The sequence below is a fragment of the Myotis nattereri genome (genome assembly GCF_964212035.1).
Source record: "Myotis nattereri genome assembly, chromosome: 7".
Lineage (NCBI taxonomy): Eukaryota > Metazoa > Chordata > Mammalia > Chiroptera > Vespertilionidae > Myotis > Myotis nattereri.
This window is the reverse complement of record NC_138082.1, coordinates 77,779,607-77,804,229: the sequence shown is the minus strand read 5'-3', so window position 1 is coordinate 77,804,229 and position 24,623 is coordinate 77,779,607. Positions and strand designations below refer to the sequence as shown.

The following is a 24,623-nucleotide window of genomic DNA, read 5'->3' as shown; positions in this document are numbered from 1 at the left end:
TGATTCATTCAGTCTGGAGTTGGGTCTGAGATTTGCATTTCTAACAGTCTACCCGGTCATCTCAATGCTATCGGTTCACAGACCAGATTTTGTGTAGCAATGCTAAAGAGGTGCAGGGTGCTAGAAGTGTTGGTAGACATTGAGGCCAAACAGTTGCTCATTTTTGGAGTCAGTACCCAGAAGAGGTTGCTAAAAGCACTTACAAGTCCCGTGTGATCCTCCACAAGTCTTCCTGGGCAGGGTGGTGATCTCACAGGACTTCGAGGTGGATGAGCTCTTCCTGAAAAGCTGCCTCCTTGGGCAGGACCCCTTGGGCACTAGCCTGGGAAGACCAGCTCGCGATTCTCTAAGGAGAACTCCATTGTACCTTTGCCGATGGCTTGTCTTGTAAGCCAGTGGATCTACATTGTGAAGAGCAGAAAGTTTAAGTGAAATATTGGAATTGATCCCATTTTGGGTCCCACTAGATAGGACCTATAGAGTTGGTACAAGGAACATTAGTTCTTGGATGTATTAGTTCTCATCTCTAGCTGTGCATTAAAATCACCTAGGCAGCTTATAAATAAGAATACCCTTGCTTGGGCCACACTTCAAATGAAGGGAATCGGAATCTTCCGGCATGAGACCTGGGCATTTATATTTTTTAAAAAGGAGCCCAGGTGATTCTGAAGTGCATCAGGTGGAAAGGCCCTGGTTTAGGCACTCCTTAACTCAGAGGGCAGAAAACTCTTCTGAGATGCTCCGTGGTCATTTGACTTAATTCAACATTTTTGTAATCCAAGGGCTTGTGACCAGATCCCAGTCAGGCTGACCCAAGATATTTGCAATATTTATGAGAGTTGACCTGGGTTTATAAATTGGTAGGCAAGTGAGTTTATCCACCTGCATTCAATAGTTGAGTCCTTCCCTAAGAAAATTTAGAGCTGGGGCATTACGACCCAGGATCTGCCAAAGCTTGGGGCCTTGAGCTCCATGTGCAATTACTGTCACCGTTTTAGAAGAGATGGAAATTCATTACAAGGTTTAGATGTGATCAGCCTTTGAGTAGTCACTTCAGATTGTGTGTGTATGTACATGCATATGTTCGCCCCTTGTCACATCAGCTAATTAAAAAAAAGATTTGAACCTGGTGGTGTATGAAATCAGGTGCCTGGAGGGCTGTCCCATTTCTGCCAACAGTGCAGCAGGAACCCTCATGGGGGAGGCCAGCACCCAGCCTGTCCCTCTGCAGGTGGAGGAGAGGGGTCCAGGGCTGGGGTGACTGGCTTGTGAGGTCTGGGAGCACTTGTTGAATAATGAGCTTTATCTTGAGGGCATTGCCCCACTTTTAAAGATAATTTTGATAGTTTTTGTGACGGTGGTTTTTTCTATTGCTGGGGTCATTTTGAGCCGGTTATCACGCGTGGGTATTTTCTAGATGAGTTGCCAGAAATCGTCCGAGAAAAAAGTGCATTTTGTACATACCATGAAATTTCTTTGTGGCTTTACTGTCCTTTGGCTCTGAATGAAAGCAAATCTTTTGGGTATTTTCTTCATTCAGCACTGCCGAGCTCCACCTGGCAAATTTACACACTCTGTGAGCTTTCACAGGCTACTCCTTTCTTCCTCCGAGTCATTATCGACCTGTCATGATGCATGTCCATGGTTTCCTGGGCTGGGAGCCAGGTGACAGCCCTTTCCCTGTTCAGACTGCTTGATGTAGCATCATCCAGGTTTGGTCTACCCAAAGCCTTCTCTGTGCCTGTCGATTTTATGGACGAGGATCTTGGTGGAACAAAGCCCCGATGTTCCATACTCATTAGTAAATGGGCACAGCCAGCCTGGGAATGAGCTCCTCAGCTGGTGCCAAGGTAGTGCTGTCACTGAAGGATGTGGGAGAAAGTAAGACTCATCTGTCAGTCATCTTGAGAGCACCAGGAATGGGCCCCTCTCATCTCTCTGTGGCCCCTGGTTATAGCACAGGGCTCAGTGCCCACATGTCTTCAGGCCTTTGGTTGACTCCTGAGTTCTCCTTCGTGCTCTGCAGGCTAGTCCCAAGGGCTGGCCTTCTCTGAACCCCTTCCTGTGGGGTAGGTTCTACCAATTGGTAAAGACAGTGGTTCTCATGCATGGACATTTGGCCATGTCTGGAGACAGTTTTGATTGTCAGGGTTGGGAGTGGAAGGTTCTCATGGCATCTAGTGGCTAGAGGACAGATGCTGCTTACTGTCCCACAGTGCAGAGGCCAGCGCAACTACTAGTAAGAATTATCTGGCTTCAGAGGGCAGTTGTGTCAAGGATTGAGAAACCCTGGGTTAAATGGGTTTATTTCATTTTTTAGGGACCTATGCTTTTTGTTTTTGTTTAGTGTTTTCAGAATTCTTGGAGTTGCTGCGGTTTCATTTTTTGTTGATGGGAAATTCTGTCAACTGTGAAGAATCTGTGGGCTTGGCGAATGAAACTGACAGGGCATGTGAAGCCCGGATCTGATCCAGCAGCACAGCTTCCTTCTCCTTTGTTCCCTCTCCCTTGTCCACCTGCCAGTAATGTGCACGCCCAGGAGGCCAAGTCAGAATGAAAGCACAAAACCTTCCTTTCTGTTTTCCCTCCCCCTTGTGCCCTCTAGTGGAGATGGCCATACATGAAGTTGCCAGAGGTTGGCTGGGAAGGGGCAGAGAGCAGGAAGGAGGGCCTGTTCTGGAAAAGGAGTCATTAGCCCGAATACAGTATTTGAACATTTGTTTTGCTCTTGACACCAGATGTGAAGCCCTGAACCACACGCAGTGGACTTGTACATGTGAGGAAATACCCACTCCAGGGGGCGGGTTCCTTTCCTGCCCACACTAGGAATGCAAGTGTAGCCCAATGAATGAGATCTCTGGGCACAAGCCTGCTGGGGTTTGATCACTTCACATGTAAAAGAGACTGGGCCATTCAAAAACCCATTAAGCCCAGTGGTTAGAGACTCAGCCTGCGCACCAAAGGGTCTTGGTTTCAGTCCCCCATCAAGGGCACCTACCTGGGTTGTAGGTCGATCCTCAGCTCCAGCTGGGGCTCATGGGGGAGGCAACCCATCGATGTGTCTCTCACATCAATGTTTCTCTCTCTCTTTTTCCCCCCTTCCACTCTCTGTAAAAAGCAATGGAAAAAATATCCTTGGGTGAGGATTAAAATAAATAAATATATGTAAATATATTTATATTTATATTTATATTCATATTTATATTTATATTTATACTTATATATATATATAAATGCGGACATTAAAGTCCTCTCAACACAGGCCATTGCTCCTATATAAGACCAGGTCTTCCAGCAGTTTATAGGGCTTATAATAAAACCAGAATAAAAACTGATTTTTTTAAAAAAAAAGCCTTCCTAAGAATACCAAAGGTGTGTTGTTTTAGTGAGTGTCTTTCAGCTAGTGACTCAAAATAAGACTCGTTCTGCAAGTTCTAAAGAGAATAGGCTGCTCTCACCTAGAATATGCTATTCCTGTTTATAGAGAAAAGCTGTAGAGTTTGTCAGAGGACGAAGCATTGACGTGGGGTGGAATAAGCTGTAGAGGTCTCCAGGTCTTGGGTGCAGGGATTCTTTCAGCTTCTTCTTACCTCCCTTTAGTCTTCCTCTGATTATCTTGGGTGACCAAGGATGAAAGGAGCAGCCTCCATGAAGATCTCCCCACTGGTTTCTCCTCCCATTCTCCGTCTTGGACATTTTTGTTCCCTCAATCACTGCCTCTGCTAGAATTTTTTTCTGGAGATTTTCCCTTCTCCTTTTTTTCTTTTAATACCTGTCCTACCACCATAACCACTTTAGTTAAGCCCATCTGTTTAAGGGCACAGTGATTTTTCACTGCTGTGTGGTGAGATCTTAGGGTTGGGGCTTGCAGCGGGTAAGGTGCAGATAGTCCCAGAGAGCCAGGTTCTTTGTGGCTCACACCAGAATGAGGCCTTGGAGGTCATCGCTTATTTGTATGCATCTCATTTCCACCATCGGGTCTTTTCCTCTGGCAAACACTTAAATACATCCACTGTGTGCAAGGTGTGGCCGCTCCTGGCAGTGCCTGTCTTTGGGGTGTTTACAGCCCACACAGAAGAGATTAAGGTAAGAAAGAAGCTCCCCAGAGCAGCCTGCAGTGAGGGCACCAGGAGAACAGGCTCTCCCCTGTCTGGGATGCTCCATGCGGAAGGCGGAGTCCAGCTGTGAGAGGGTGGGGTTCCCACCATAGCAGGATGAGCAGAGCAGACTTGGGATGAGGAGAAGACAGGTGTGAGGTAGTTCGAGTGGTGCGTGGTCAGGACAGAAGAGGTGTGCTAAGGTGGAGCAGTACTGTCCCATGTGAACGTTGGATCAGCAGCGGTGACGGGTCTGCCCTGTGAGGCTGTTGGAAAAGGTCAAATCTGTGTGGTTGGGGTTAGCATTGCTCCTAAAGCAGCGGTCTCAACCTGTGGGTCTTGACCCCTTTGGCGGTCGAACGACCCTTCCACAGGGGTCGCCTAAGACCATCCTGCATATCAGATATTTACATTACGATTCATAACAGTGGCAACATTACAGTTGTGAAGTAGCAACGAAAATAATTTTATGGTTGGGTCACAACATGAGGAACTGTATTTAAAGGGCCAGAAGGTTGAGAACCACTGTGACCTAAAGGAACAGGCATTTCCCACCACATGCATTCCCTGAAGACACAGGTTCTGATATAAAAACTGGGCCTTGGATGGGCACCTGAAGGAACTGCGTCATCAGTCTGGTTTTCACTCCCTTGGAACTGGGCTATTTTGAGGGTGTTCTTAGGTGGTTTGAGAAATTGGCATAAGGCAGGCAGGAGCCGTCTGATGGCGGCCTCTGAGGTTGTTCCAGAGCTTGTAGGAGCAGCTATGTCTGTTGAGCTGGTGGCAAATTCTCTATGTCAGTTCCTTCTGTTGCAAGGCCTGTGGTCTACCCTTAGTAATGGCACAGCCAGGCTGTGGCTATGCTGTGGGGAATGGGGGGTAGGGTCCTTGTTGGGCCCAGGAGGCTTCTCTGCCACCTCCAAGTACAGCTCCTCCTCCACCCCCAACTTCGAGGTGGGCTCTCTCTTTCGCTCTCACTCTCATTCTCGCTCTCACTTTCTCATAACAGCTTTATTGAGATTTGATTCATGTAGAGTTCTCTCACTTAAAGTGTGTAATTCAATGATTTTTAATATATTCACAGAATTATGCATCCATCACCACACATTTCAGACCATTTTCTTTATCCCCAAAATAAACCCCACATGCCTTAACTGTCACCTCCCAGTACCCAACCCCCGAGTTCTAAACTACTGCTATTGTACTTGCTGTCTCTGTGGGTTTGCCTGTTCTTGACATCCTATATAATAAAAGCCTAATATGCAAATCGTTTGACCAGGAGTTCGACCACTGGCTATGATGTGTGCTGACCACCAGGGGGCGGCATGGAACATGGTGGGTGTTGGCAATATGGAGCTGGCAGTGGAGGCGCTGCTGGCCCCTATGGGCCCCAATGAGAGTGAGACCATGGCAGGATGGTAGAGCACGTGAGCAGGTGGTGCCAGGCCAAGGCAGGTGCGAGCAGGGGCCCGATGGCCCCACAGACAGTGACCAGCGGCGGCGGTGGGGGGTAGAGACCCCGCCCAGCTTCTAGGCGCTGAGGGAGCCAGGGGTGGAGGGGGCCTGGCCCCAACCGATTGCCCTGCAGATGATGACCAGTGGCCGGCAGGCCCTGATTGCCTCATCGGGGCTGGGCCCTGGGCTGGGACGGGGAACTGGGGGTGGGTGGTGATGACCAGCCTCCCGTGGCGCCTAGGCGGGGGGCTGCGATCTCTCACCAGCTACCTGGGGGCGGGTTATGGAGGTGCGGTGAGAATGTGGGGTGTCTACCGAGCTTCCTTTCACGCCCTCTGCTACTCTCCCCCGGGACACCAGGGCTCATGCACCGGGGAAGCCCCCACACTCAGCTGCCGGGTACCCATGAGGAGCCCGCCCCACACCCAAGCAGCGTTTTTCGGGTGAGCTGGGCTGGAGCCACTGGGACTGCAGGGGCCGGTCGGGCTCTCTGTGGGTTCACGCAGGAGCCGGTCTGCAAGGCTGGCCAGGAGAGAGCTGGTGCCTGTCCAGCTTCTGCGCAGTGCTGCTGGGCCGCCCAGAAGCCCACGCTGTACCTGGCCGCACTCACCGCATCTCCATGTGGGGACTCGGGCGCCATGACTCAGGGGAATGGGGGCCTGGAGGCCCAGGTGTTGCCCAGGGCCCAGAGGTCAGCTGGGACCTGCCCTTCCACGCCAGATGCTCACACTTTGATCCCCTGCCAGGCCTAGGGACCGCACCTGTGCACAAATTTCATGCACCGGGCCTCTAGTTTCATATAAATGGAGTCAAGCGTGCTCTTTTGTGACTGCCTTTTTTCACTTCCCATAATGTTTTCAGGGATCGTCCGTGTTGTAGCATGGTATCAGTACTTCATTCCTTTTTATTGACAATATTCCATTGTATGACTACCACATTTTGCTTATCCATTTGCCAGTTGATGGACATTTGGGTTTTTCATTTTTTTTTTTAAATCTATTATGAATAGTGCCCCCATGAACGTTAGTGCACAGATTTTACTGTGGACATATGTCTTCATTTTTCATGGGAGAATTCCTAGGAGCAAAGTTGTCTGGGCAACATGGGAACTGTGGGCTTAGCCATTTGAGCAACTGCCAAACTACTTTGCACACCAGCTGTACCCTGTCCATCCCCACCAACATCCTCAACACTTGTTCTTATGTCTTTTTGAATGATAGCCATGATGCTAATGAGTGTGAACTGGCATATCGTTGTGGTTTTGTTTGCATTTCTCTAATGGCTATTGATGTTGAGCAGCTTTACATGTGCCTTTATTTTTTGAATGAAGAGAACTGACACATTTCCTTGCCAAAGATCTTTGACCATGTTTGGGAAGGTGGAGCCAGATGTTGTGCTGAGGAGTCAATGGGGAAAGGAAGTGAACGTTGCTCTTTCAGGAAGCATAGGAATAGAGGAAATGTGTGAGTGTGGCTAGTGGCAGCAACTGATCTGGCAGCTTGACTTGCTGCAAACAGACTCGCTGTAAAATTCTTTCTGGAGGAGAATGGACAAAGTCCTGGCCCTGGGTTGTCATCGCTCCTGTTGGCAACAAGGCTTCAGAGATACACGTCTTGTCCTCTCTGTGCCTGTCAGATCCACTTGGCTAGAGGCTCCAGCTGTTGGAAGGCCCAGAGCAGGCAGATTCTTGGCCCGATAGACCACTTTTTAATCACTGTTGTTCTGTGGCCTCTTGATTAATTGTGGGGTCATTACTGATGATCATTAGGTCTTTCCATGACATCACGACCCTCCAGTGAGGGCTAAGGCCTCCTATTACTATAGATGATAGGGGTGCCTCTCAAATAATAGTTTTGCAAAGTCTTTTAAAAATTCAGTCTTTCAAAAGGAATTGTGTAGATGAATTCTAATTCTCTGTGTGTGCTGACAAAGTTGCAGTTATTTCAAGCTATAGATGCCACTGGAGAAAAGAATATTTCTGGTCTTTCTATAGTCACTTAGAATCTAGGCCTACAATATCCAGAACTGCATTCTAAACTCAGAGATAGGGATTTTCACTTCAAATTTGTATGACTGAGCTGGAATTATTTGACCTGGGCTGGGTTTCTGGACCACCTATTTGCCCCCTGAATGCACCCCTGGGTGATTCCGACTCGCCCCGAGGCCACGGCAGAGAAGTGCCTCCTTCTATCGATGCCTTTGGCCCTTGGCCTTTTCTTTGCTTGCTGCAACTTTGAGCAGTGCCCTCAGGAGATTAATCGAGGAAGCAGAGTGACTTCCTGTCTGAATGGGGACAGGTAATTCCTGTCAGCATCTGGGTTTCTTGGTAGGGCCCCCAGACTGTCTTTCTTGGTAGAGCACCTCCTGCACTCTCTGGGGAAAATCCCTGCAGCCCTGATGTGAAATCCACTCACTGGCCTGGGTTATCACGAAGGAAGTGTGGCCACTTCCAGAGGACCTGGGGCAGCACCCAGTCAGCTGATTGACTTCTAGACATCAGCCCCTCGAAGGCGGGAACCCTGTCCCATTCATTGCTCGGTCCCCAGGGCCGGTGGGTGGCTGGAGTGCTCAGCATCTGCTTGTGGAACTGATGTAGGAAGCAGCCATGGCAGGTGCTGTCCAGCTGGTCTGCACTTAGAGGGGCAAAATCAAGGGCATGGTGCCCAGATGACTCTTCACTTAGTCACCAGCTATTTTCTTGTGCCCCTGAGAAAATATGCAGGGGAGTCCCTTAGAGGGTCCCCTGGGGTCGCACACAGGAACAGCCAAGGCCAGCAGACAGTGTCCTAAACCTGCAGTCCAGGAGGGAGCCCCCTAGGCTGGCACAGTGGGAAAGGTGGTCTGATGCTGGTGGGGCTGCAGGAATGGGGAAGTCTGGATTGTCAGTGTGACCGGGCAAGGCCAGCAGGTGGGGGAGCAGGTCAGTGAAGACAGGAGCCTGCGACCATCTGTAGGGCTGTGGTGATGGCAGACCAGCAGTGCCTAGGGCGCGATGGCATGGAGGAACTGACAGCAATGATCCAGTAGTGCCAGTGGAATTCAGGCCACCTGGTGTTGGCAGTGTGGCGGTGTGGCATGATGAGGGCAGCTCTCTGCCTGCATCAGGGGCTCTTGAATTCGAGCAGCAGCAGAACCACCCTGAGGACTTGTTGAAGCACAGGCTGCTGTCTCCCTCCGCCTGCCCTCAGCGTTGCTGACTCAGCAGGCCTGCAGTGGGCCCGAGATTTGCATTTCTCACTGTTGTTGCTGCATTAGAGACCCCACTTTGAAAACCACTGGCCTAGAATTTTCTGTTAAGTGCCAATAGTAAATGTTTTAGGCCTTTGAGCTACATAGGATTTCTCTCACATCTTCTTAGTCGCTTTTCGCAACCCTTTTAGCATGTATGAGCCATCCTGGGCTGTGGATGAACGGGCTGGGCTGGTGGGAGTCGGGGCACAGGGAGGCAGGGTCTGGTTTACTGCCCCTGCAGCGCCCTGTATTCCTCACTATGTGATAAGCAAAGGAAACTATGCCCTTTAACCTCATTTTGCCAGATATGAATGGAACAGCCACAGGAAAGCAGGCTGTCGCGTGCCCCACGCTTCCTGTGCTGAAGCGTGGGAGTGAAAAGTGCGAGCAGCTTTCACTCACGGTAGCTAGAACGGAAAGACTGCTGGGCATCGCCCCTGGCATAGCCTGTGTGCTGGTGCCTGGGAGAGGCCACCGGGTGGCCCTGAGAGAGAAAGCTCATCTCTGGACGTTGCTAATGAAAGCTGGCCATGCCTAAGTAATGCGGGGGCTCCTCCCCTCCCTGTCCCATTCCCCCTGAGGGGCATCCACTTTCTTGCTCACCTCTCCAGCTGCATGCTCTGATCCTCTCCAGAGCTTAGAACAATGACTTTGTAAGCTCACCTTACATATGCACAAAAGTGCCGGGCGGTGATAGGACTCCACCCTCCACTTGGGTTTCTGCTGACATTCAGTCAAATATCCTTCCATCTCCTCCCCACCTTGCACAACAGACTTCCTGTTTTGAACTTGATCCAGGCTGGAACAGCCCTGCTACACCTGTTAACACACTCAGACGCCCGTTTCCTCCTCTGTATTTGTACAGCTTTTTGTCGCCTTGCCAGATTTCCCCTCTTAGCTTGCAGATCAAGAACCATAAGATACCATACCGAACCGGCAAACTAAGAAAAAGGAAGTTCGCATTTTAGAGCTAATTTGAGTGAAAACAGGGCTCTGGTTTGTTTTACCGTGTTTTGGCATGACGGCTGAGCTAACTTTTCGCCTCCTCCACAGCAGGATGGAAGAGAGGAGAGGAAATCGGCAGACGCAGGAGCCGGAGTGAGACGGCCGAGCCCACCATGAGCCCGGGCCTCCCTTCTGCGCTTTAAGAGCCAGCGGCAGGTGAAGTCGCCAGAGAGCAATGGCTCTCTTCACTCCATGGAAGTTGTCCTCGCAGAAGCTGGGCTTTTTCCTCGTGACTTTTGGTTTTATTTGGGGTATGATGCTCCTGCATTTTACCATCCAGCAGCGGACTCAGCCCGAGAGCAGCTCCATGCTGCGTGAGCAGATCCTGGACCTCAGCAAGAGGTACATCAAGGCGCTGGCGGAGGAAAACAAGAACGTGGTGGACGGGCCGTATGCCGGGGTCATGACCGCTTACGGTAAGCGCTGCGCCTGGGCGGCTTCGTGACCCAGAAGCCCAGTGATTTTGCTTCCAAAGGACCCCAGGGGCTCTCAGACTTGGTCTTGTTGTGGAGTGAGTGTGTTCCTTGCCATTGCCTTAGTGGCAGTGAATTGCTCACAGAGGGACACTTTTAGAAAGTTTAAGCAGTGTCCCTTGGGAATGTCTCAGCTCTGGTACACACTCACACTCAGCCCTGGGAGCAATGGGGTAGGCAGTTCCATTCTCCTGCTTGTGTTTGCAGCCAGCGCCTCCTCCCTCCACACATTTCTGGATTGCATGATCTCATCTGGGAGTATGATCAGGAAATATAGAAAAGTATTCTCATTATCTTTCCCTAAACAAAACTTAATTAGAACTGGTGGATTGAGGTAAGGAGGCTGGGGAGGAGTGGTCCATGGACGCCAAGAAACACAGAGCCCTGTGTGCCTCCCCTTGGCCAGCATGCAAGACATTAGGGCTGCCTGCGGCTAATAGCTTTAACCTTTGGCTTCTTCAGAGATTATTGCTCTTGTTTCTTGCCCTTGTCACTAAGTGCCCAGCTTGAAAAGAAGTCTTTTTGTACTTGTTGCTCTTTTTTGTGGCAGGTACTGTAAATCCTTTTTGAAATGAGGTTGAGTAAAAACAAAAAAAAACACACGTATAGAATTTTACTTATTTTTCTTTGGCCAAAGGTTACACTTAATATAGAAAAAGAAAAAGTTGAAAGCCGAGATCAGCAAAAATATAGTAAGAAAAAAATTAAATCACCTAAATCTATGCTAGGAAATAAGCACAATTAACATTTCAGTGCAGATCTTTCTGATACCTTGTATATGCAAATAAATATATATACACACAGATATATAGAGATGCAAAGTACTTACAAAAGCATGAGTATAAAGCAAAAATTGCAAGTAAAATTTGGATCATTGTGTTCTAGAGAAGCCACTTGCCTTGAGGTGACCCATTGTTCAGTGACAAGTCTAGTCATTGGATGGAGACTTCGGTGGCCTCAGGGTTTGAGACCCTGAGATATAATGTAAATGAGATATGAGATGGGATTGGGTGAGGGGAAAGGTTGGTATTCCATCTTGGGACCCAATCATGTGATTCCTGGAAATGTATAGCAACAGGTGGAAGCTGGGTTCAGACACAGGAAATCATGTTCAGCTTTACATATAGATATGTGTGTGTGTATGTATATATATATATATATATATATATACACACATATATATATATATATATATATGTATATATCCTATCTAATAAAAGAGAAACATGGTAATTAGTAATTAGCGTACGACCGCTACCCTTCCCATTGGCTAATCAGGGCAATATGCAAATTAACTGCCAGCCAAGATGGTGGCCGGCAGCCAGGCAACTTAAAGCGAACATGAGGCTTGCTTGCTTCAGTGACTGAGGACTCCAACGTTCCCCACTTGCCGCTGCCGGCCTCTGAGCTGCAAATCCAAGCAACTATGTTACAAATATAGAAGCTAAACAAAACCCCAGAAACCTGCTTTAGTCCGCCGGGCTTCAGCCAGCAGGATCGCAACATTGTTTCAAATACAGAAGGTAAACAAAGGCCAGAAACCTGCTTTCAGCAGCGGAGGCCTAAGAGCTGGAGCCAAGCCTCAGAGCTAAAGCTGGCCCAGAATAAAAAAAAAAGAAAAAAGGAGCGGTTGGGAGCTTCAGTCACCCGCCAGCCTGAAAACAGCCCTCAGCCCCTCACCCAGACTGGCCAGGCACCCCAGTGGGGACCCCCACCCTGAAGGGTGTGTGACCAGCTGCAAACAGCCATCATCCCCTCACCCAGGCTGGCCAGGCACCCCAGTGGGGACAGCCACCCTGATCCAGGACACCCTTCAGGGCAAACCAGCCGGCACCCACCCGTGCACCAGGCCTCTATCCTATATAGTAAAAGGGTAATATGCCTCCCAGCACCGGGATCAGCGGAGCCGAGAGGCCAACCGGCACCGGGATCAGTGTGACAGGGGGCAGCGCCCAAACCACCTGATCGCCCTGCGGCTCTGTGTGTGACGGGGGCGGGGCCACAACCTCCCTATCAGCCCTGCTCTGCTCATGACAGGGGAAGGTGCCCCAACCCCCTGATCAGCCCTGCTCTGTGCCTGATAGGGGGAGCTCCCCAACCCCCTGATCGCCCTGCGGCTCTGTGTGTGACAGGGTGTGGCGCCCCAACCCCCTAATTGGCCCTGCTCTGTGTGTGATGGGGTAGAGCCATAATAACCTCCCCATCGGCCCTGCCCTGAGTGTGAGAGTGGCGGCACCCCAACCCCCTGATCGGCCCTGTTCTGTGGGTGATAGAGGGCGGTGCCCCAACCCCCACCCCATGGGCCCTGCTCTGTGTGTGATGGGGTAGAGCCATAACCTCCCCATAGGCCCTGCCCTGAGTGTGACAGTGGCGGCGCCCAACCCCCTGATCCGTCCTGCTCTGTGTGTGACAGGGGGCGGTGCCCCAATTCCCCTATTGGCCCTACTCTGTGAGTGACATGGGGGAGCTCCTCAACCACCTGATCGGCCCTGCTCTGTGCGTGACAGGGGGGAGCTCCCCAATCCCCTTATTGGCCCTGCTCTGTGCGTGACAGGGGGTGGCGCCGCAACCTCCCCTCGACCCTGCCTTGAGTGTGACAGGGGGCGGTGCCCCAACCCCCCAATCGGCCCTACCCTGAGCGTGACTGAGGGTGGCATCGCAACCTCCCAATCCGCCCTGCTCTGTGCATGACAAGGAGCGGCGCCCCAACTCCCCAATCGGCCCTGCTCTGAGCCCGCCCGGGGCTGCACCTAAAGATTGGGCCTGCCCTCTGCCACCCGGGAGCAGGCCTAAGCCAGCAGGTCGTTATCTCCCGAGGGGTCCCAGACTGCGAGAGGGCACAGGCCGGGCTGAGGGACCCCCCTCCTCCCCGAGTGCACAAATTTTTGTGCACCGGGCCTCTAGTGTGTGTGTGTGTGTGTGTGTGTGTGTATATATGTATATATATGTGTGTGTGTGTGTGTATGTGTATATATATATATATATATATATATATATATATATATATAATTTCTTTTTGAAAGGATCCAGCAAATTTGGTTAGCTTTTAATATTGCATATGTATTTTTTTGGTAAGGAGAAAATGGTTGCTTTTAACATACAATGTGGAAATTCTTTTTCAGTGCCTACTATTTGATAGCACTGTCTGCTTTAAGATTTGGCAGTGTCTGTAGGCATTGGCTCTTAATATGTCTACATAAAATACCACTTTTTCTGATCTGATGGATTAATAAAAGATTCTATTTTGAAAGTCTATGTTGAAAAACAACTAGGTTGTTTTCAGAGGGCACATTTTTAAATTACTCATTGACTTTGATCTTCTGTGATACACGGTGAGGCAAAGGTAGGTTTACAGTTCTTCATATGGAAAACAATACAATCTATACTAATAACAGAGGGATATGCAAATTGGCTGGGATGCCGTCACAAAGGGCACGGAGAGGAAAGGAGAGCAGATAGGCAGTTAGTGCAATCAGGCCAGGACGGGAGAGCAGATAGGCAGTTAGGGGGATCAGGCTAGGAGGGGAGAGCAGATAGGCAGTTAGGGGGAATCAGGCTGGCAGGGGAGAGCAATTAGGGCCATCAGGCCGGCAGGGGAGCAGTTAGGGGCATCAGGCAGGCAGGCAGGTGAGTGGTTAGGAGCCAGTGGTTCCGGATGATGAGAGGGAATCCTGGATTGGAGAGGGTACGGGCCGGGCTGAGGAACTGAGGAACCCTCTCTCCCGTGCATGAATTTTGTGCACCGGGCCTCTAGTAATCTATAATAATCTATAATAATAAAAGCATAATATGCAAATTGACCGACTCTCTGAACAGAAGAACAACCATCCGGATGACCATGCTGTGACACGCACTGGCGCCAGGCCAGCCAAGGCAGGTGCAGTGTGATTGGTCAGGGGGCTTCACCATCGCCCACCATCGCCCTGCAGAGGGAGGCCCAAGCCAACCAAGCAATCACACCCCACCCAGGTCACCCGCAGAGGGAGGCGATTGGTGCCTGGGGAGGGGGGACAACAGTGCACCAATGGTGAGCAGTGGTAGTGGTGGGGGCAGGGCCAGGGTCAGCTGCCGGCAGCTGGGGGAAGGAAAGCCCTGATAGGCCCTGATCACTGGCCAGGCCTAGGACACTACCCAAGGGGTCCTGGATTATGAGAGGGCACAGGCCAGGCTGAGGGACACCCCACCCATGCACAAATTTCCTGCACCGGGCTTCTAGTTAATAAATAATAATACAAATATAAACTCTAGTTTTCTCATACTCACAACTATAAACCTACTTTGCCCCATCCTATATTTCCTATGTATATTAAGCAAACCACCAGAAGAAATAAATAAAGCAGATTGTCACCATTGGTACTGCCAGTATGTAATCAGTGTATAACAAGTAAAACACATGCTGTTTTCAGGTTTCTGGTTCAGTGTATTTCATGTTGGGAGAAAAGGCGAGTAGTCAGTAGTAATTTCCTCCTTCTGTTTATCTCAGTCTATCAAATGTTTTCCATGGGAAGGAGGAAGCACATAAATGGTAAATATAGACTTTCAGTTTCTCCAGTTTTGACTGTTTTTGGTTCTTGTGTACTGCTAAATATTTCACAAAGTAGGCCTTTGCTATACTCTAACGCAGCGGTTGCCAATTGGTGGCCTGCGGACCCCTGGTGGTCCGTGAGGTCCAAAAGGTTGGCAACCACTGGTCTAAAGGACAGTGATCTGGTCTCAGATTTTCAGCCTCCCAGAGATGTTATGTTTTTGTTTTTGTTTGTTTGTTTTAAAGAAAGTTACCAACCCCCCCGAGTAGTCTGTTAGAATTTCAACCACCTTTTAATCATAGGACTTTGGAGCTCAAAGAAATTTCAGAAATTTTTGTCTTTTTCTTCCCTTTACAGATGACCCTTAGCAAAGTAATTCTTTTTTCTTCCACAAAACCCACGAAGAAACAACCACACAGGTGCCATCAGCAAGTCTTAACTCACACTACTCTTTTCTGTCATCTAATCAGCTTGACATGTCAATCAAAATGGTCTTTGGAGCTGAGTTTCTGGAATTTAATTGGACTGTGCTTGTGTTGCTTGAAGAATTGGGATCATTACATGGTGGGATCCTAAGTCAAGGTTTCTTCCCTCGGCATCAGTGACATTTGGGCTGTATAATTCTTTGTTGTGACGGGCTGTTTGTGCATTATGGGATGTTCAGCAGCATCCCTGGTGTCTCTACCCACTGGACACTAGTAGCACCTCCCCAGCTGTGACAGTAAGAAAAGGTCTCCAGATATTATAGGGGCTCAAAGTCCCCCTACCCACCTTGGAGAACCGCTGCACTTAGGGTGGGAATAGCAAGCACTGTCTGCCAGCATCTTTTCTGGGAGTTCTCGAGTGAATAACTGGTTCTTGTTCTTTAAAACCTGCCAGCCTAGCCTTCTTCCTGGGTTCCAGTTCTGGGCACCCGGAGCTGGATTGAACAAGGTGGTATATTGCACCTCAAGTGCTGGGAAACTGGAGAGCCATCCTGGTGATGGCGCTTCCTCTGCAGTTTGTCAGCACCAGTCATGGTCATGTCAGCGGTTGATTGATGTCACATGTCACATGGAGATGCAGAGACTAGAAGATGGTCCCGTGGTTTAGCTGGTGGAGTGGGGAAGAGGAGGTGTGAGTCATTGGTTTGCAGTCTCTTTTTCTCCCACAAATGCAGTCCAGGCACAGAGCACTGCCTCACTGTCTGCTCTGGAGGAGTGAAGAGCTGATGCCATGGCTGGGATCTGTCTCAGGTTTGAATGAATCCCCTTAATAGAAAAAGAAAAATACCCTTCCTTTTCCTATTCCCACATTGGTATAATCAGAGACTCTTAGTATGCTATAAGGGAGTTTTTACTCTGGGGCAGATGTTTGAAAAACAGTAGTAGCTAATACCAGATTATTATTGATTTATTAGAATCCCTGACTTGAGATCCCAGAGCAGCAGAGTTTGGGTCAAATTCAGACCTCTGCCTGTTGTGCAATTAAGATTTTATAGAAACACAACCTCTCCCATTTGTTTGTAATAACTGTAATAAGTGAGAACCATGATAAAACCAGTTTTTATTTCACAGAGCAGGTAAAACATGCTGACTCCATCCTTCAGTAGTGACCATAGTTCATTCTAAAACACTCATCTGATTTGGTTTGTCCTTGACTAAATAATTCCTCAGGACTCCCATGGTCTAAGGCAGCATTTTCAACCTTTTTCATCTCATGGCACACATAAACTAACTACTAAAATTCTGTGGCACACTAAAAAATATATTTTTGCCCATCTGACAGAAAAAAAAAAAAGGTATAATGTTGATTCATTCATACCGAGTGGTTATTGTGTTGGCTGGTGTCATTTTCTTATTTGACAATCTAAGGGGGAAGAGGTCAGTATCCCAACCAAGTAGTCGGGGACTGCATGTTTTAAGAATTCTTGCGGCACACGGGTTGAGAATCTCTGGTCTAAGGCGTGGGAAGCGTCTTGGAACGCAGCGTGCCCCTTTTTGATGTGCTGTCTGAATCTGCTTTTGAGCTACAGTGTCAGGGCTGAATAGCTGCCACTGAGATGACACAGCCTAACATGTTTCCTGTCTGCTCCTTGGGCAAAAATCTCAGCCCCTGCTCTGGACAGTCCCGGGGTCAGTCTTTCTGCCTACAGGATATTTTTGGTGTCCTCCAGACTCCTCATTTTTGTGATTGAGTTCATTAAGACATCTTCACGAGGCACCAGTGCTGTGCTTTTCGGTCCCCTGGAAGTGCCTCTGAGCAGCACGTCCAGAGCTGAGTGGTTGGGGGGATGGGCTTTGGAGCCAGCCAGTTGGCTTTGCCAAATAGCAGCTGTTGGCTGGGGCCCTGGTGGCAGGAACCACTGTGGAGTGGGATGTGGCTCCCTGTCTGCCAGGTCAGTGTGAGGCCTGAAGGAGGTGCTGTGTGCTTGCTTCCTGTCAAGTTTGGGCCTCAATCCACAGAACTTTCAAATAGCACCTCCCTGTCCCCATCCTTTTTTGGTGATTGGAAAAGAGACTTTCGAACTTTTGGGATTTAGTGATTCAAAAATGGTGACTGGAAGATGTCCCAGCAGCCTGTGGAATAGTGGGAGCATTCATTCTCGGGGTGTGGCTGGCATTTCCGGGGGCGGCTCTGTCACTCCTGAGAGGAGCTGGAGCCAGAGCCCTCTGCAGGCCAGCCTCACAGCGCCTGTCCCCGAGGCCAGCCGGCAGGGCCATGCCTGTCCGTGACTTTGGTGGATCTGCGTCATGAGTGGTGTCACTCACCCTAGTCAATGCCGTTCTTGTTTCTGAGGTGAACTGATCTCTTTCTCCGATGGCCTGACCCACATTCTGATCCCCAGTGGTCACCTCTTATCTAACAGGACAGGACTGGTCCACTTGTGTCTCTCAGTAACCGGAATGGAAACCTGGGGTGATCCATCCACTTATTAACCTTGCTCTTTCTCATCTGTTTGCCTCGCTGTGCTCTGGACTTGTCACCAGCTCAGGCTGAGGTGGATGTGCCTCCCACCCCCAATATCCCATTTTCCTGCTCCCCTTAACCTCCAGGCCTACACACCTGCGCTTCCTGGCCTGCCTGCTCCGCCTTACCTCCTGTTTCCTGTTCCCTGCATTTCTTGGGCCTAGACTGCCCCCTTGATTGGCTCTTATCCATCAGGCCTGGCACTTTGGGGGATGTCCGTGCCATTGGCTGGTACGTGCTAGTGCCCTCAGAGTTTTGTTGCTACAGCTGGAAAGAGCTGGGCAGGTCCCTGTTCTTGTGGAGGCTGCATTCATATTGGAGGCAGAAATAATAAACAAGACCATGTCAGATAATCAGAAATCCCAAGAAGAAAAATGACCCAGGAGATGTGCCTTTTTTTTTTCTTTCTTCTTCTTTTTTTTTTTTTAGTTTAAAGTGAAAAGTGAGTTTATTAGTGGAGCTGTGAGAATGGAGGCTACTCCACAGCAGCCCAGATGTGATTTTGTTTTAAGAGCTACTTTGGATGAGAAGGTCAAAGAAAATCTCTCCCAGGAGGTGACACCAAGGAGCTGCTGGGCAGGATGGGAAGAGGGAGGTTGAGACAGAGCGGCCAGCAGAAGGCAGCGTGTGGGCCTGGTAGAGGCCTGCGTGCGCACTCCAGGCAGAACAGGGGCTGCTGCAGCTGGAGCAAGTGAGCAGGAGCCTGTGGAAGCTGCTGTTGGTGGGGGCAGCAAGCAGGGGGCCACGTGGGCTGTGGATCTCAGTCCGATGGGAAGGGAGGGAGGTGAGGGGTGGGAGTTCTTGTGGCGGAGCTTGGACTTTTTTTCTACTGTTACCGCCAGGGAGGTGCAGGGGTTATAAGGAGGAAGGAAGTTCTGTTTCCTTGAGGTGGCATGAGGAACAGGGTAGGGCTTAGGTTGCAGGTCAGGAGCATGGTGCAATAGCTGCCTCAGGTGGCCTTGGTTGGCCTGGAGGTGCCCATTTTCAAGACATTAGCATCTTATTCAGTTGGTTCTGCTCAAAAGCCAAAGGGAAGCTCCCCCTACCACACCACACCCCTGCCCGGGGAATGTGGGCATGGCTGCCTGAGGTTCCTCCGAAAAGGTAGCCCCTCCCCTGAGGTGAAGACCTAGGCCACCTTGTGAGAGTCAGACCAGCACTTCTACATGCTCCATTCCACATCTACCAGAAAGAAGAAAAACTTCAGTTGCAGTTCATCAGATAGAGAAGCCTCTGCAGGGTTTTCACTGTTTTCCTTTTGCCTCTTCTGCAAGGCTGGTGCAGGGCTGTTTTTGGAGGGCTGGCTCATGTGGAAACAGCATCACCAAGGCAGAGCCTGTGCCCGAGGGCAATGCCGCTCTGGCCTGGAGCTGCAGGAAAACGCCAGCCGCCCTGTGTGTCTGTGCGGGCCGAGGTTGCTCCGTGGTGACATGGCTGGTGCAGTTACAGGAAGGGCTTTGTGCTTTAAGAAGCTTAGAACCCAAAAAAAGAGCCTCTCTGAGGCTTGGGGCTTTTCCAGCAATGCTGCTGTGGTAGAGATCAGTCAGCCCAGCATCCGCCCCTGCAGTCCCCTGAGCAACCCTCCCCCAGCACCCCCTGCCTAGTATCCTCACCCAGCCCAGCATCCCCCCTCAACACCCCCAACCCAGCAACCCCTTGCCCAGCATCCCCAGCCAGCATCTCCGCCCAGCCCAGCATCCCCCCTCAACACCCCCAGCCCAGCAACCCCTTGCCCAGCATCCCCAGCCACATCCTCCCCCCCCCCCCCGCCTCCCTGAGCATCCCTCCCCCAGCACCCCCTGCCTAGTATCCTCACCCACCTAAGCATCTTCGCCCAGCCCAGCATCCCCCCTCAACATCCCCCAGCCTAGCAACCCCCTGTCTAGCATCCCCGCCCTGGGCCAGGATGAGGTCACAGACACACCAGCCAGTCCCAGAGTGGAGGAGGACCTGGGAGTGTCTGACAGGAGTGCAGTCTCCGGGAATGTGGGTCTCTGGGAGGAGCTAGATTAGTGGTTCTCAACCTTCCTAATGCCGCGACCCTTTAATACAGTTCCTCATGTTGTGGTGACCCCCAACCATAAAATTATTTTCGTTGCTACTTCATAATTGTAATTTTGCTACTGTTATGAATTGTAATGTAAATACCTGATATTCAGGATGTATTTAGACGACCCCTGTGAAAGGGTCATTCGACCCCCAAAGGGTTCGTGACCCACAGGTTGAGAACCGCTGCGCTAGAGTCTCTTTGCCACCGAGGCTCCTTCCTCCATGCCACTTCAGGTCACGCCCTGACTTCAGAGGGAACGCGTGTGTGAGGCCCCAAAGCCCGTCTCCTCACTGGCCGGTGGCCCAGCTCCTCCTGCCTTGCTCTGTTTTGGTGGGCTTTTTCCGTCAGGACTGTGCCACCTAACGAGCTGGCCCCCCTTCTCATGTCTGCCTGGGCAGCGCAGCTGTCTTCCAAGCCCGGCTGTGGGCCTGGCTCAGCATTTTCCTGTTCGAGTCTCTGCGCTGCTCCTCCTCCCCCAACAAGCCTCTCTCCAGAAGGCCTGCCCCTGCTCTCCTGTTCTCGCTCAGAAGTGGGGCCCAGTCCAGTGCCATCCCTTCACTGAAGCAGGTCCCCCCTGCTCCATCCTCACTCCTCTCATCACTTAACTACCTAGCATCCCATGTGTTGCATTTTGTCATCTCTCTCCCTCGCTTAGAATGTGAGCCCACAAACACAGGGATTCTGTCTTATGTTGTTCCCCAGAGCTGAGCAAGTGCTTGGTGCACAGTAGGAGCCAGGAGTGAATAGCCTCACCCACCCCCACCCAGGACTCCGTGTACCACACTGTTACAGCTGGGGCTGCTTTGAAAGTCAGAGCAATGTTTTCAGTGAGACAGGAAACGAGAAAAGATTCCCTGTGGATTCCATGCCCGGGAGGCTCCAAGTGGCTATTTTGCAGGATCCTGTCATGGGAACCATTGTTTATGCTGGAAAGCAGTTAGAGAGTGATTATTTATATTTATTTATTTATTTTAAATATTTTATTGATTTTAGAGAGAGGAAGAGGTAGAGAGAGAGAAACATTGATGTGAGAGAGAAACATCGATTGGCTTTCTCCTGTACATGCGCCCCCCCCCCCCATCTCCCTTCCCCCCGACCAGTGATCAAACCAAAACTCCGGTATGTGCCCCAACCAGGAACCAAACCCACCATCCTTCAGTGCACAGTGCACAGGGTGACACTCCAGCCCACTGAACCACACCAGCCAGGCAGCCAGGGCTAGAGAGTGTGTATACGTGGCTCGTGCAAGGACTCCTTACTAGGTGGGTGACCTCGGGCAAGGCGTTGATGTTTTGAGAGCTTGCTTCCTCTTTAGTAAAACAGAGGATATAATACCTACCTCATAGGGTTGCTATAAGGATTGCATGTGACCAAGCTAATTAGAGCGCTTCGATTGGCAGAGAGTGTTTGTTACTGTGAGTTATCGCCAACCCCAGCCTGCACGCACCTGCGTCTGTTACTGGCCACACAGAACTGCCGGGTGACCTGACATTGTTGCTTCACTTGTCCCTGGGCTTCGGGAGCCTCCGTCTGTGGCTGCCCTGAGTCGGTGAGGCCCAGCCAGCCGTGGGAGGAACACTCGGCCCACAGTAAGGCAGGCCTGCCACCCCCTCCGACCCAACAGCAGGCTTACCCACCAGAAACTCCAGCGGCTGTGAGAACTGCTTCTCCGGGTTGAGAACTGCTCCTCTGGCCTCCAGAGAGAGGCTGTTGGGCTCCTCACTGGGCCCCTTTCTAAAGGTGTGTTAGCTCCACAGAGTGACTGGCATTTTAGAAACAGGAGATGTGATGGTTATTGCCTTGTTCAAAAGAGACGGTTTCCTCTGTGGGCCGTGAGATAAGCCGGGTGAGGGGCGTGTGAGGGGGCAGTTTCTGGTGTGGGTGGCGAGCTAGGAGTAGGCTGTGCTAAGGCTGCCCTTTGCTTCCAGGGAAGATGCCCTGGAGTCGGGAGGGGACTTGGGCAGCGGGGGCTTGAGCTCCTAGAGCCCCAGTCCTTTCCTCCTCCGTAGAGGGCTAAAGGGCTGGTCCCCCTCGGCAGCTGGCTAGCTAGGAAAACTGGGAGAACGGCCAAGAACTCCATTCTGGATATTTATAGATTCCATAAAGCACTCGATATCATAAAAAATAAAAAATAAAGTACTCTATACCCCCAAACCCAGAAAAAGAGCATCTATACAATAAAGAGCCAGGGTCGTAACGTCCACAACGACCGAAGGCTTGACCACGCCAGGCTAGGGAGCTGAGGGAGTGGGAACCGGTCCATCAGCGGCAGCGGTGACTTGGCAGCGGCTGAAAGGCTGACCTCTTGGCCCTCCTCCTGGCCCTCAGACGCCAGTCAGTCGGTGGCGGAGGCGGGGCAGAACTGGGAACTGGCTTCCTTAGTAGTTCTCTAGGTTCAATCTCAAGAGGACAGGCCAGGCACCACGGGGCCAGCGCTGCCTGCCTGCTGGAACGTGGCCTCGGGCACTGCGGCTGCTTCCCCTCCCTAGACGCTCCACAAGGTCACTTGAGCCCGCCCTGCTCCAGATGAAGTGTGATCACTGCACACGGAATAAATGTAGTAAAAAAATAAAAACCAATGGCCAAGGGCCCACCTCCATGAGCTCATGGGAGCCTCTGAGCCCTGGGCACCCCGACTATTTTAGGAGCTTCAGGTGAGCGGGGATGCAGAGGGGTCAGGAAACCTCCCTGGAGGTCGGGCGGTAGGTCTGATTGCGAATCCATCTGTCCTGCTGTCTGCCAACAGCCGCCTCAGCGGAGAATGGGAGAACAAAGGGAGGGGGTGGTTCTGCAAACCCCAGAGGGAATCCAGGGTCCCAGGTACTCTGCCCCACCCGCTGACACTGCGGCTATGAGGGCACTGCGGCAGCCAACCAGCCTGATCCGCACTCCCCCTCCCTGCCACTTGCTGGTCGCAGACAAAGGGAGCACCCCTTCTGAGGGGAGAAGCTCACCAGGTATACAGAAGGCGCTCAGCGAGCAGTCCCCACAGGTTGTGTTTGCACCTTCATGCTGTCTCCCCCCGACACCCCGCCGCAATGCCGAAGGAAACCTGATTCAAGAACACCCCCATGCTGACCACCCACACGGAAAGCAGCGTGTGATAAACATCATGTCCCCTAGACGCCTGAATCCACCTCAAAAGGAAGACGCTACAGACCCTGAGCCAGAAGATGGGACTGAGACAGAAGGTCTGGGAAAAGCAGGGCTGCCCCACCTGCTCCCTGTCCCCCTCCCTGTGTGAAGCGCCTGCACCGCCGCCCTTGGACAGAGGCCTGCGAAGGAGTGAAGAACTGTGGCTGTGCTGTGGCTGCGCTCGGCCTCCCGCCCTCGTGGATAAGCAGGAAACATATTTACGTGCCAGAATCTAAAACCCTCTTTATCGGCAATAGCGCAAATAATGCAAGACCCACACGTGTTTCTAAACAGCACTCTGGCTGGCTGCGTGTGAACCCAGATCGAAGGCTTGCTCGCTGCCAAGGAGGCTGCAAAGGCTGCTCTCTCGAACGCACCCAACCTGGAGAGGTTTAAAGGGAAAAGGAGATAAAAATAAAACAACATAGCAGCAAGCTCTGAAGCCACTGCCGCTGCTGTCAAATCCTCCGCACGATGGTGACGTCAGAACCTGTCTCCCCGCGCTTGGGGCTCAGACAGCTGAGCCGCTGACACCTGCCAAGTCGCCTGGCACCGGCCTCATCTACCCACGGCCACTTTCAACCTCCCGCCTGCTCCTGGAGCCGGTGGGCTTGTGGATGGAGGCTTCTGTGTTAAAGCAACCCTGTTGGTGCAGCACAGACACGTGAGCTTTTTAAAAGATGAGAACTCCTAACTGTTTTTAACTGTTCTGAGATCACGCTCCCAGCCTTGGCGACTCTCAAATAGGCCTCAGCGATTCCACTTGCCCGATGCAACGACTGACCCGGGTTTCACAGAGACCGAACCCTAAGCCTGGAGCAGACCAGGAGAAAAAAGCAGGGTCTGATCGCAGACCCCATGGCAGTCAGTGCTGGGTCTGTGTGGCAGAAGTCAGTCCTGCAGTCATTGAACATAGGGTCAATTAATATTAAGTGACATAGGGTCAATTAATATCTCTTTGAGAGGAGTTGAGAATATAAAGTACAGTGTAGGGCAAATACTTATATTATTTCACATAAAACTCTTTTCAATTAAGATATTTTTCTTTATTTAAAATGTATCTTTATTGTTGAAAGTATTACAGATGTCCCTTTGTTTTAGGTTTTTTTGTGTTTTTTTTTTCCCCATTGAGCTCCTCCACCCTGCACCTGCCCCTTCTAGGCCTTCGCCAGACTATTGTCTGTGTCCAAGGGCTAGTCCTACTAATACATAAAAATCTAGAAAGATTTAGAGAAAATAAAATAAAAGATATGCCAGAAGAGCTGAAGTTGCTGCATGAATACTGGATACAGGCTTGAAGCCAAAACACAACTCATGAGATAAAGTTAGTCATTGTAACATAACAAAAGGTTCCTTTCACTAAAGAGATAAGATGCTTCCCAATACTTATACACATAATAGAACAGTGTGGGGGTTCAGAATGAGCCTCACCAAGATGTGTCTCAGTGGTATGCAGCTTTTTGAGCTAAGGGCAATTTTAGCTTCAGGCTCAAGGGAAAATTCTGCCCCTCCCTTTAACTACCTAAAAAAAAAATTGAATTAGAGGACTTGCCCATAATAAGACATTATCCTATATAATAAAAGGCTAATATGCACATCGACTGAACAGCAGAACGACCGGTCGCTGTGACATGCACTGACCACCAGGGGGCAGATACTCGATGCAGGAGCTGTCCCCTGGTGGTCAGTGTGCTCCCACAGG

At 50.7% G+C, this 24,623-nt stretch overlaps 1 protein-coding gene across 1 annotated transcript in view; it reads left to right on the top strand.

Annotated features, from left to right (window-relative positions):
* The window catches only part of MGAT5 (alpha-1,6-mannosylglycoprotein 6-beta-N-acetylglucosaminyltransferase), a gene marked incomplete at its 3' end in the record, with an annotated part of 356,096 nt that overhangs the window by 131,824 nt on the left and 199,649 nt on the right, over positions 1-24,623 (top strand). Inside the window, exon 2 of the mRNA XM_081095204.1 lies at positions 9,837-10,204. Within this exon, the coding sequence (XP_080951330.1) occupies positions 9,964-10,204 (241 nt within the window). The 5' untranslated portion in view covers positions 9,837-9,963. The remainder of the gene's footprint in view (positions 1-9,836; positions 10,205-24,623) is intronic.